Source organism: Acomys minous (assembly GCF_964271855.1).
Source record: "Acomys minous genome assembly, chromosome: 4".
Classification (NCBI taxonomy): domain Eukaryota; kingdom Metazoa; phylum Chordata; class Mammalia; order Rodentia; family Muridae; genus Acomys; species Acomys minous.
This window is the reverse complement of record NC_140486.1, coordinates 111,107,751-111,121,267: the sequence shown is the minus strand read 5'-3', so window position 1 is coordinate 111,121,267 and position 13,517 is coordinate 111,107,751. Positions and strand designations below refer to the sequence as shown.

At 41.5% G+C, this 13,517-nt stretch overlaps 1 protein-coding gene across 4 annotated transcripts in view; it reads right to left on the bottom strand.

Moving 5' to 3' along the window:
• The window catches only part of DIS3L2 (DIS3 like 3'-5' exoribonuclease 2), a 317,418-nt gene that overhangs the window by 195,959 nt on the left and 107,942 nt on the right, over nucleotides 1-13,517 (bottom strand). For all 4 annotated transcript variants that reach the window (XM_084779161.1, XM_084779164.1, XM_084779163.1 and 1 more), the window contains one exon: nucleotides 13,128-13,353. In XM_084779161.1, the coding sequence (XP_084635287.1) occupies nucleotides 13,128-13,353 (226 nt within the window). The remainder of the gene's footprint in view (nucleotides 1-13,127; nucleotides 13,354-13,517) is intronic.

Sequence of the window (13,517 nt, the reverse complement as noted above, 5' to 3'; positions counted from 1 at the left end):
GAAAACCGGTAAGAGGTTAGAAAAGAGAAAAACTAATATGGTGGGGTGTTGTCACTTTCCTCTTTATGCTGACCATGCGCATACCCTCAGGTTCCCACAGTGGAGCAGAGTCCTAGTGTCTCTTTGGGGCCTCAACCTGAATCCTTCACAGGGTCATCTTCGATGGGGCTTTGCAGTGATTCCAATTCCCGGGGGCTGGCTGCATTAACTTCAGCACCCTCCTGCTTTTCTCTGAGTACTCTCTGCTCCAAATCTTTCCTCTGCCCAGGAGAAATGACTTTTAAATTCCTCTGCACTAAAACTTTAATTGGCTTTTAGCCTCATGGCTCCCCAAAGACCCAAAATGCAGACATACACACTCTTGTGCTTTCATCTCCAGCTTTAACGCACCCTTTCTGCATCTTTCTCAACAGATGAATGATTCCTCTAAGTTTAAGTTGGCTTTCACCTCAGATTTCTTAAAGGGGCCAGCCATCACATCTTACTGTGATGTCAACACTTCAGTACCATAAATGTATTCACTAAAACCTGCCTTCTGAAGACTAGTTAGGGGCCGGGCAGTGGTAGTGCACCTTTAATCCCAGCACTCAGGAGGCAGAGGCAGGCAGATCGCCGTGAGTTCGAGGCCGGCCTAGTCTACAAAGTTAGTCCAGGGCAGCCAAGGCCACACAGAGAAACCCTGTCTCAAAAAACCAAAAAATAAAATAAAGATTAGTTAGGACACTAGCAGTACAAGGGATGAAAAGGTTAGAGGCTATCTTAGGGAGTTACACAGGGATTGGTCCCTGAGCATGGAAGCTAGACCAGATGAGTTATGTCACATTTGGAGTTCACAAGCCCACAGACAGCGAATGATGCCATATACCTGTTAGCAGCCTTTTAAAGTATACTGAATATTCACCCTATAGGACATTTTAAATGTCGGCCAGATCACCACTGGTTAAAAGGGAAAAAGTTAAATGCTGCTTCCCCAAAGGCCATCCTCTTTTCAATAATAGGGCCACAAAATGATTATTTAAAGGCCAGCTAGTTTCAACAGGAATAAGTTAGTTTTTACGGATTACATAATTTCTAAGATCCATCAAGCCCCCAGTAAACAGAGCAATGCATCACTCAAACTTAGCTAGTGCTTTAAGCTGGTATTGTCTGTGTATCAGATGGACAACTGCTCTTCCTTAATAAGACAGCAGGTGCTAGCACTGCATGCAATCAGGGCAATGTGAGCAGCCATCCCAACCAGCTTACAGACAAGTAGATGAGTCACTGATTGCTACCAACTGGGAAAATCTCGAGATTTATAAAATGGATGCTGTGTAGCTGCTGAGCAAGAAGGGAGACTCAAGCGTTACACAGGAGAGTGGCTGGTCTGGTCCTTCTTCGGTTTCACTGAATAGACGGAAGGTGTCTTTTGCAGAACAATGAGACTTGATACCCTATGATCATATAGAGGGGGAGGTAATCCCCCTCAGGAACTGTCATAGGGGAGGGGAATAAGGGGAAAATGGGAGGGAGGGAAGAATGGGAGGATACAAGGGATGGGATAACCATTGAGATGTAACAAGAATAAATTAATAATAAAAAAAATGGAAAAAGAAAAAAAATATGCTAAAAAAGACTGCTGGGAGGTGCAACTGAATTCAGGATGTGCAAAAACAGTCACATGAAGGAAATAAAGAGCCAAAGCCAGCCACAAAAAATACTAGTAAAGGATAGCCAGGTAGCTACAAAGGGTCACAAAAGGGTCAATCATACATTTGTTAGAAGAAATAAGTAAAGGCTTAAACAGGAAATATCTGTGGTAACCAAGCTTACGGTAGCCCAAATCATGTCCAGCCTCTTGTTTCACATCCTTATATAATCCCAATGCCCTCAAGCATAGGTAGGGCCTGTGATTTGTTTCTAAGCAATAGAATAAAGCAAAGATAGCGGGATGCCTCTTCCATGAGTGTACCTTCCATCTTGCTAGTTGACTCTCTTATTAAGGCTCATGAAGCCAGCTATAAAGCAGAAGTGCCTGTGTAGGAAGCCGCCAAAGGCAGCCTCCAGCATACAACTAGCAAGCAGGTGGGGTTCTCAGCCCCAAACCTGCTAGGAACTGACTCTAGTCAATTCCACTGATGCTTAAAGTAGATCTTTCCTACAGTCCAGCCTTCATATGACCCAACAGCTTGACCTTGGCCCTGTGAAAAGCCCAGAAGCAAAGGAGCTATATGAGCCAAGTTCTGACTCCTACCTCCTAGAACAGAGATAACAGATGCATTGTGTTAACCTCCAAGTCTGTGATGATTTATTGCATGGTGATAGGAAACAAATACACTTCTAAAATAATAGCTCCAATTGGGAGAACAGGACTCATATTCACGGGAGAGGCTAGGACTGGGTAGCTTTCACAGCAGAAAGAAGTACAGACACAGGGCAAAAAATGAGCAGGGCGTGTTTGGAGGCCCTTGGGGGCCTGAGCAGCAGGCTCAGGAACACAAGCAGGCAAAGCATGGGACAGGAGGAATGGTGAGGAAGAGCCACCAGAGACCAAGAAAGCTCATCAATGATGCTGTGTGCAGTCTGAGAATCTCTGCAAGAGAGTCATGTGACACTACTTAGTTCAAGAGACAGCAGGCTTGAACAACATGGTTTGAAAAAAATCCCACAACGGAAGGCTAAGCTTCATCCTTTCAAATGAGCCCTCCATGCCAATAATACCTCATTTGAGTTATGAAAGAACCCATGAATGGGTTAAGGTGCTTATTACAAAGGGTTTTTCTGGATAGGGAAAATGACAACCATGATTCTTGAGTTCTTATCCTTCACAGTTTTGGCATATTTTGCTGCTAGAGAAGTAACCAGCTAGCCAGACAGACTAGGGTCCTGACCCCTCACTGCCCCAGTAGGGCCAAGGGAGCACTCACACCAAAAGCTAAAGAGGCAAGAGGACAAGACAAGCTAACAGTGCAGGTGGAATAGCGAAAAGGCCCAAGAGAAGTTGGGGTCAGATCTAGGGGGTTGGCCAGGTTGGAGCCTCTCGCTGAGGTACAGGACAGACCTCACCATGAGGCTGTGTTTCCTTCAGGGGACTAGAGAGTGGGTAGAAGGAAAGGGAGCAATATGTGCACACATCAGCATTTTGGAATATTATTGTTTTAGCATTATCTGAAAACCACAAACAGTGTTCAACTATACAGTGCTGAATGTACCCCTACTGATGGGCCTTCCACAGCCAAAAACACACAGCCTAGTTTTTCTCTAGCAGAACAAGCTGGAATCCTCACTAACTTTCTGAAAATCTCCACAACTCATAAACATCATTACACCAAGTCCATTAGTCAGGTAGATTCTCCCTGGCATGTTTCTGCATGACTTGAAACTGTCTCCAAAAGTTCTCGAAGGAGAATGGGAATTGTTCAGAATGATCCAACGGGGACAGGATGCCAACAAAATAGACCTGCAGGCACGTACAGTTCAGTGCAGTGGCAATGAATGATCTCTAAGCCTGCAGAGTGAATACATGCTAATAAGTATGCTAATAAATAAATAAATGCTTACTGTGGTTTTTTTTTTTTAATTAAAAAAAAACTTCAAGGAAGAGGGTTAAAGAACAGGTTACAAAGAAGATTTCATTGCTCAAGGGAATAAACACGGCACAGGCTGGCCAAAAGAGGAAAAGGGATGAACTACTTGACTGGCTCTTCCCTAAGGCCAGGACATGTGGCCTCTGGGGCACAGGAAGAGGCAAGCAGGAATGCTCTTCACAGCTGATTCACAGGTTTCTGGACCTATTGGGTGAATCCTGAAATGAACTTTTTCATTACCTTGTTGTAAAATAAGAGTTGGATGCAGAACAGCAACTTTCCCTGAATAATGGCTGCTCCTAAAGAACTAAGAGAATAGTTTTCCTACATGAACATAATCTTCAGCCACTTCACATCCACTAAAGGAAAGTGAGTTACACCTTCATTTCTCCAAAATAGGCATCACCTCTTCCACAAATGTTCTCCTAGGTCTTGCTCAAGGCTCTCAGTATCTGTTACTGTGCTCACCTTACCCCTGAGTTTGCTGTTTCCACCAGCTTGTTTTGCTTTAGTAGAACAATGATTCCCCTAGGCAAGTCCAAGTGCAGCCCATTAACTTGACAAGCTTGCTGGTTTCCCATAGCTTTATTAATATACACAGGCATATAATACCATCATCCCTCCCGTGGGACCACACTTCTGTTTTTTAATCACTTTCTGGGTATCACAAACAGAATGTCCTCCGTGAAACTCAAGTTCAACCGTCAGAACCTGAATTCAAAAGCCTTCTTAGCCTTAGTTTTCCTTTTCACTTAAGACTGTTAGCACCTATGAGCTACTAAGCTTGAATTCCTCTCTGCCTGTCCCACATCTGACCTGCCACTGTTACTCCTACTTCTGAATGTATCACCATCTATTCTGCATTTGGGTTAGCAGTCAGGTCTGGTTAATGGTCATCTGAATGACCACTGTCCTCACATCTCCCCTCTTTCTAACAATCGATCCTTTCCAGGTGACTCTTCTCTCCCACTATGCATCCTGTACTGGTCCCACTGAAGTTACTACTCACCTGCCTCTATGACCCTGTGCACACTCAGAATATTCTTCACCTTCTCCCATCCAGCAAACCATATCCACCCCAGGGGATATGCTATCGTCTGCTGCTCTCTCCTTCTCTTACCTATTTTACCTTATGTCTCCTTTTCTATTCATGACACTGCCTGTGGTTACTAGCAGTCTCTGCTTGTTAATGCCTTTGTTTTGCTCCTGACTCTATAAGACATTACAGCTTCAGAACCTGCAAGCTGTGGAGAAAGCATGATTGGTCTGTTAATGTGTTGGTTGTCTTTAAGTCAAAAGTCCACTTAAGACCTAAGCAGGCAGTGAGACCATTGTCCAAATACCATGCATCTACCATGTCCCCTGCTACTGTCTCTATCCTCAGCAAGTGAGTACCTGTCAAGGTCAAATATCTAGATTTTCTTTTGTATTCACCAACAAACACAAAGCATGTTGTGTGCAAATACCATATGGGCTACAAACAAGTATAATGCCCATGAACAAATAAACACCCTGGAGCCAGAGAAAAAAAAAGAAACTGCCAAGTTTACATGGTAGGCAAGTTGAGTGGAACCACCGCCTAATTCACATTGCCCTTTACAACACAGCCCTCTCCCTCTCCTATAAGGTTCGTTCATTAGCGTGCCCATCAGAGGCACTACAGATGTAGAAAACAAGAAGTCTGCAGGACCTTTGCCTCTACTTGGTTACTCTTAGCTGAAAGAACCAAAAATACAACTCATACTGGCTTACCTAACAAAGGTGACTCATTCGTTCATGTAATTGGAAGTCCACATGTAGGGAAGATTCAGGGTCAGTTGATCCAAGGCTCATTAATGGCTGTGAGGGCCCAGACTTTTTGGTTCTTCACTCTTCTATCCACAATATTTAGTAAGTCATAGGACAGCTGCCAATAGTAATTAGGGATAAATGTTTCCTTGTTCACATCCATAAGGAAACAACGTATGCCCCAGAATTCCAAGTAAGGCTCACCCTGATTAGACTGCTTGGACCACTGATCTTTAGAAAGGGGCAAAAAATATAAAGCTACACTGTCAAATAAAGAAGTCACTGCCCACATGTAGCTATCTAAAATAAAATTAAATACATTTGAATTTTCAGTTTCTCAGCCACACCAGCCCTGTTTCAAGAGGTCAATAGCCTCTGAGGTTATAGTACCGGCCTTTTAGGTTAGAAATTTTCCACTGCTGCATTAAGTACTACTAGCAGAAGGCAACTAAGTGTGCCAAGAAATTTATATAGAACAACTAAGACTTCACTCTGCAGCCAGGACCAACTTCACCCAAACTGCAAGGTATCTGGCAAGGATGTCGTTGTCCAGATAAATGTGAAGGAAAGAGAGAAGAGAAACACAAGCTTGATGGGCAATGAATGCTAATCTTACAGAAAGAATTAAACAAGTGGGCCCAGACTTGCTCTTTTCAAAATATAGCCTATTAGAGAAGGCTTCCTTGCTACGGATAAAAATAATTTTTGTTTATAAATTTATTAACTTCTTCTGGGCCCACGAGAAAACAAGTCACTAATTTGAGCCTTAACAATCTCATCTGTAAAATAAAAGAATGTACTAGTTTAGCTGTTTCTAGCCTTTTTAACACAGCAAGTTTCAGCTGGAAAATTTTTAAAATTAACTTTTGTCTAGAAGCTCACGTTTTGAGTATTTTTTAGAACAACTCTATTTATAATTAATATCCTATCCTTTTTTTAAAAAAAAAATCAAAGCATGTCACTGTTCACTACAGCTTCTGAGGGTAAGAAAGCCAGGCACTCTAGAGGGCTCCAGTCAATTGCATCAAACATGATACAGGTTTGTTTTGTAGTTTAAACCAAATGCAAACTTGTATTTTCATCTATCATTAGAAATAACAATTAGTAACGGGAAGTGCCTGACTAAAGCTAGTAGGTATGGGACATTATGAGCTAGGAAGAGTATATGCTGTTGAGGATCTGTCCAGACCCATGTTTCTGTGTGTGTGTGTGTGAGAGAGAGAGAGAGAGAGAGAGAGAGAGAGAGAGAGGGAGGGAGGGAGGGAGGGAGAGAGGGAGGGAGGGAGGGAGAGAGGGAGAGGGAGAGAGGGAGACGGAGGGGAGAGGGAGAGGGAGAGCGCATGTGTGTGTATACATGCACAGGCCACAGTCCGCATGTAGAGGTCAGAAGACAGCTTGCGTAAGTTGATTCTCTCATTCCATCATTTGGGTCCCAGAGATCTGCCATGTCAGGCAGCAAGTGCCTTCACCAAAGAGCTAGCTCACTGGTTCTGCTATGAGTTCTAAGGCAATATAATGTATGCATCAGCAGATATGACTGCCAGTCCATTTGCTGTCACTACCATGGACTAATATGACACTGAATAGGCCAGAGAAAGAGAGATCTGTGTGTAAGTGAGGAAAAAGAGTGGGGGGAGGAGGGCTTAAGTTTAGTGAGCATGGGAAGGGGGAAAGGATGTTACCACTCAGAGAAGTTCTTCTTCCTGTCTCACTGCCAATGAGCTCAGGGAACGTAAATTACAAAATAATCTAGGGAGAAGCTAAAAGGACACAGCAAGCAAGAGGCCAAGGAGCATCATATTGAGAAGAATATTTGAAGAGCACAAGGGAAGGAGATTCCAGAGCACTTGCAGATTTCAGTTCATTCAGAGAGTGCTTCCTGGGAGCAGAACATCTGCAGGGAAGACATGAAGCCTTCAGTACCTTCGCCTCTGCTTGCTTACTCATGCTAAGAACGTTAGGAACACACAACAACTGACAAGCTGCAGGACTGGGAACCCCTGTCTGTAGACAATGCTGTGAAGAATGTTTGTTTCTATTATAATAATCATGTACTAAAAGTGCTAGCAAAACTGCTGACAAGCATTTCCATGTATTGTGAGGGGGACGGTGGACCTAATCAATTACTTGTAATGTTAGAAAGATGCACTGCCACCCAAGCTGTCAGTTCTCTGTCAAAGAGAAATATGAAAGCAGGCAAGAATGACTTCTGGATTTAAAAAAAGAGGGAGGAGGGGGATGGGAAGGACAATCCTGAAAAACAGCCATCGAGCTCTAATGATACATCAACAGCTAACAGAGCTGCGCACAGCAGATGTTGCTACCATCATAATCGTTCCATAAACGCTCCGTGAATAAACAAATGGCAAGGGAAAGTGGTGCAAGCTACAGTGCTTTTCAGAGACTAAGCAGTGCTCATGGAAACTCCACGCCACTCAAGCTTACAGCCCATCACAGTCCAGCTGATTAAACTCCTACTATTACTGCAACTACTTACTCAAAGCTCTCTGACCAGTTCTCTCACTTCAGGAACAAGTGGGGGACTTCCCTCCCAGTCCACTGCCACCTGAATGCCTGCTCTGTGATCATTGAGAAATACAATAAACAAGATCCTTGAGCATAATTTTCATAAGAAGGAGGGCATAGAGTAAAAGTAGTGGCTGAAGTTTATAGATTCTAATAGGAGAAATAGTTACTACACAGTAACAATTTTGGTTATTAATATAAGGAAGTACTTATGAGAAAGATTAGAAGGTCCAGGATGTAGCTCAGTGATCGAGCACATGCCTAAGACAACCTGAATGGATAAATTTTCATTAAACTACACCAAAGTTAGCACAGAAAAAAAATCAATTAATGTGTTTGAAAACAACAATCTCATTTTTTGAACAACAGGTACAAACAACTTTACAATGCATTTTACCTAATCTTAAAAAAAAAAACAGTTAATTTGCACTTTATACAAGCTATTCTGGAAAAAACAAAAACCAAAAACCAGCTAAAAAAAACTCCTTAGGCCATTTTATGGAGCTATTATAATCTCATCTCTAAATACTAAATAATGGCAAGAAAAAGCTTACATCCTTTTTAACATGAAATGAAAAATTATACACTATACAGTGCTTAAATGAACCTTATAGTATACTCAAAAAAAAAACAGTAACACATTGGAATTGCAGAAGAGTTATTCAAGGAATTTAAGGATGGTTCAATATCCAAACTAGAAGAGAAAACCAAATGATAATCTCAATCAATAAAGAATATATGCCATAAAACACATCAAAAGGTAAACCTTTAATGAAAGATCATATGGGGAAAGACCTGATGCCTGAAAACAGGAGAAAACTTGAAAACACATAAAAATATGATTAATGTCCTAACACCAAAATAAAAGTTTTTATATTATATATACCATAGGAAAATTTTTTAGACAAATAGCTAAATGACAAAAATTTTTAAAAAGATATCTACAATGCCTAAACTGCAAGAATTTACTAAAGAAACCGGACAAGAATTTCTGCAAATCATCAAAAATAGAGTGGCCTTGACACATTAGGATATGACAAAGTAATTTACAGACTTTAACTTGGATTGAAGAAACTGGAAAGCTGGGGGTAGTTGAATAGTTTAGAGACACAGGGCTCGCCTAGCGTGTAAGAGGTCCTGGGTTCAAGCTTCAGTACTACCGAAAAGAAGAGGGTAAAAACAGAAATCTGGACACTCCTACCAATTGGCAGAGATAAGATATGAAAAGCTCAGACCTGCCAGTGGGAGGTCTGTGTGGTGACGTCACTTTGGCTTGGGTCAAGGCCTTCTTAATGAAGAGCTGTGCCCTGTCTCACTTTGTCTTCTATGCATGTATCTCTTCTGAAAGCTCGGGCAGGGAAGGCTATGTCTGGTCTGGGATAAGAGTGATGGTCTTAGGACATTACTGGCCCTGGCCATCATCTCTTTACCCAGGAGTACAACCTTATCCATCCTATCAACAAACAAACAAAGAGGAAAGCAAAAATTCCCCAACGTACCCTTCTGGACAAGGTTTTACCATTTTTAAAATCAGATTTTTATACATTGCTACAAAATTTTAGATAATAGAATTACTAGGTGTTTAATATTTCTGAAGTAAATATAACTGTCTTCTGGTAGTACTAACCATCATTATGTACAGTGGAGATGTGGAAAAAGAAGAAATTCAGATCTGAGAAAGAAAAATAGTTGGCAGACAACTTGGAGAAAAGGAAGGATCTTGGGATTTTGATAACTCAGTGAATCACATCAGAATAATCACAGGGGTCGGCTTCCCTAAGCCAGAGGGAAGGAAAGAAAACTCAAGGAAACATAGGCACTGAAAGTTCCAGCAGGCATTGGGGGAGGTTCTTCTTTTTCCCAGCGGTGACCTTGGCAAGCCTATGAAGGGTGGTAATAGACCAATTCAAATCTCAAGAGCGATTAAGGATTCCTCAGGAGTCTCCCCTTAGGAAAAACAGAAGCAGTTGGATGGGAGATAGAAGCAAAGGCATCACTTTCCTCACACTCCAAATCTACGATCAGATCACTCAGCAGGTACTGGCAGTCACCACCAGCAAGGAAACTGGAAAAGGTCTCTGGAAGACCCTGCTGAGGTAGAGGGCAGGAAACATACTTCATATGATCACCTGATTCTGAGGCCAAAGCTGCTCTTACCATCCCCAAGTGATGAAAGATACAAAGCTGTTATATCACTTGCCGAAGAGTTTCATCCTTTGGTACTTGCTAACAAGGCAACCTTTGCCAAAAACATTTTTTTCCAAAGACACTGATGCATTTAAAAGCAGTAGAATTTAATTAAGCTGCCCCAAGCTCTACACAATGGCAGATCATTTTTGCCAATACTAAGGATCAAATCCTGGGACTTGTGCATCCTGGGCAAGTGCTTCTATCACTTACCCCAGCCATTACGATAAATCCCATGCTGACAGGAAGCCATGCCTGTGGTGCAGTAAAAGCTCAGTTCCAAGAAGCCATGGAACTGGATCTTCAAGTAGGGCCAGGTCTTTGGCTCATCTTCTCTCTTATTTATTCATACATGTATATATACATATATTCATATTTTCTTCTTAGGAGAAACTCCTGGACCTGAGATGTACAAAGGCCGTTTCTCTTACTTCAATGAGTCCTTGCTACAAACAATTGACCTAGAATTGTGATCTCACTTACTAGAGAAGATAACAATAAAGTTTCCCAAACAAAAAGGAAAAAACTCTAGCAGATACATGCAATATATATAACATTTGTCTTAGGTAAAGAATCGAGAAATTTAAAATGATGCTTTAAAACATAAGCATGAACTAGGATTAATAATACACTTGAATGTACAGTACAAAGCAAAGAACCTTTCTAGAAGTCTTAGGGAACGTTTATGATGTTCTTAAGGTTACGGTTTATTTCAGTAACAACTTTCAAAACCTTAAATGATACAAAAAGTGCTAACATCTTAACTGTAACCAGATTTCGTATTATCCTAAGCAAGAAAAGCTGGTTGAAATACCGTTAAAATGTTGTGATTTCTTAAAAGAGCAAATTGTGATTTTCCTAAATATCAAGAGAGCAAGAAATGAGAAACAGCCATGTGGCTTCATGAACTCTGTTTGGAGGCAGCTGGAGAAAGGAGTCTGCACCTGACACTGAGTGAAGGATCAAAGCTGCTCCCTCAGTCAAGACTAGCAAGAAAGCAGTAGAAACAGCAGTGGGTTAGGAACATGTGAGAACAATGAGGAACATCTATAAACACACACGCCATAGATGTGTCAAGTGCTCTGTGAACTTTTCCTGTGACAGAGATGGAAATTACAGCAGATGCCACATCAAACACAAGTTTGCCTTCAGAGCCTCCCTAAGGACAAAGAGGACTTCTCAAAGGATAAAGGACAAAATAATTAATAACCTAGATCATCAATTCTGCAATTGCCTCCATCTGCCATTTCCTTGTATTTATGTTAGTGTCTCACCTATGTGCCCAGGGAAAGGAGGATACTGACATCTTCTGAGCCACCAGAATTGGATATCTTCTAAGTGGCTCTGATCAAGCATGCACCTGGTTCAAAAATGTTCCTTTCTTGATTTTGTCCTATAATCCTATAATGTCTTAGTGATCTTGAATTTTAAAAGTTGGCTATTTAGGGTCCTAGTTACAGCCCTGTTGTCTCATTAAAAAGATATAACTTCTAGTATGAATGTTGATGTATACAATATACATGCACTCTAAGAAGAAAGACAAAATTCAACTATTATTAAAGGAGGAAAGGAGAAACAACAGAAGAAAGAAATGTCAAGGAGCCGTGTGCAAATAAAGAGCCAACTGCCTGACCCTGAACAAGGAACCTTAAGTTGCCTCGGCCTGCCAAAAACCAGGAGAAATGAAGGTAAGCCAGAGTGACAGCAAAAACACTAGCCTGCTCATTCAAAGTAAATTTCAAAGCTGAGAAAGTCACTGTGAATGAGTAATCCTTACCAACAAAAGGACACACGCTTTCAGAGCATACTTTCTGGCTAAGGTCATAAGCAATGGAGAAAAACAGCAATGCTTCTTCATCCTTCCTAGGGTCAGCCCAGCCTCCAGGATTACGGAGCTGTGTTTGCCAGATCTTACCATAAGTTGTCTGCTCAGCATCCTCCTTTGGTAATCTTTTGGCATTCCTTCTAGTGTTGCATGGTGATTGGGCCAGAAATGTCCTGATAACAATGCTCATCATCTAATCAGCCTAGCCAGGTCCATGTTGCTCACTCATCTCCATTTCCAAGCATATACAAAACTCAAGTCCAGCTGAAAATATACCTTCCTTATTTAGAACCTCTTTGAAACCTAGATAATGCAATACTCAACTTGCTAATATCCCTTGCCCTTAAGTTTCCTGTAGTGTGGCCAAGTAAAGCCTTTGGGTACAGCTCTTGATCCATGTGTTTGCAATTTGACACTTCTATAATCACCAAACCCAAGGCTTATGTGCAATTCATAAAAAATACGACTGACTTTTTTTTTAAAAACATTTGGAATCAAAATACTTCCCGAGGATAAAATACTTTCAAAATTCAAAGTGATCTATGCCTACCACAAATGACAAATAATTTTTTAAATTATATACTGAACTAAAGAAAAACTGAGTGTAAAATATTTTACAAAAGGATTTTAAGCCAGGCATGGTACACACCTGAAACCCCAGCACTCAGGGAGGCAAAGGCAAGCAAATCTCTGTGAGTTTGAGGCCAGCCTGATCTACAAAGCAACTCCAGGACAGCCAAAGCAACGCAGAAAATCTCTATCTCAGAAAAAAAAAAAGGGGGGGGGGGAGAAAAAAAGGATTTTAATACTTAATTCTGGCTAGAGATATAACTCAACAGTAGAACACTTAGGGAGCATGTATAAGCCTTAGGTAAAGAGGGATGAAGGCATGGAGGAAAGAAAGAAATAGAAAGCGAGGATAATTCTGCTCTTATCAACCACAGGGTGAACCGGGACACCCTGTAGCACCTACCAACAGTAACTCAAACCTATCACAACCTTTGATAGTAGCTTTGATCAACAGGGTAGTGGCAACCACTACCACACAAAGTGCTGGACGGCAGTTCCTTCCTTCCCTTCTCTTATAAGCAGTCTACCAGACATCCCCTTCCTAAAAGCCTCCACAGAATTTGGGACTATCCTGATCATTCTGTGAGTCTCTTACTCTGTTGCAAAGAGAGGCTCCAAATAATCACCTGCTATAACAAAATGTCAAACAGTTGCCTAAGACTCACCTTTCTCAGGAGTATGGACTGACAATTGCTTAACACCATCAACCAGTTCACTGGTGTTGCCATGTCTATCTTCTGAGTCGCTGTCATCAAATTGAGCCTCTATAATGACATCAGGACTATTACAGCCTTTTGGGGACTGCTGCAGGAGGTGGTGTCCACAGCACTCAGGGACATCAGTTTCATAAGTAGCTTCTGTTTCTTTGTCATTGCTCTCTGGTTTAATTGCCTGAAGAAAGGAGAAAAAATATTCTTCTAAAACACTGCAGGCAACTGGCAACACTAGATGTTAATAACATTTGACTGAAAAAAAAATAGACCTTTATTATCCTGATGCACGGACACCCTAGGTAGACAAGTAAGGCAGCAGTGGCAGGCTAGTACTCAAGTCCT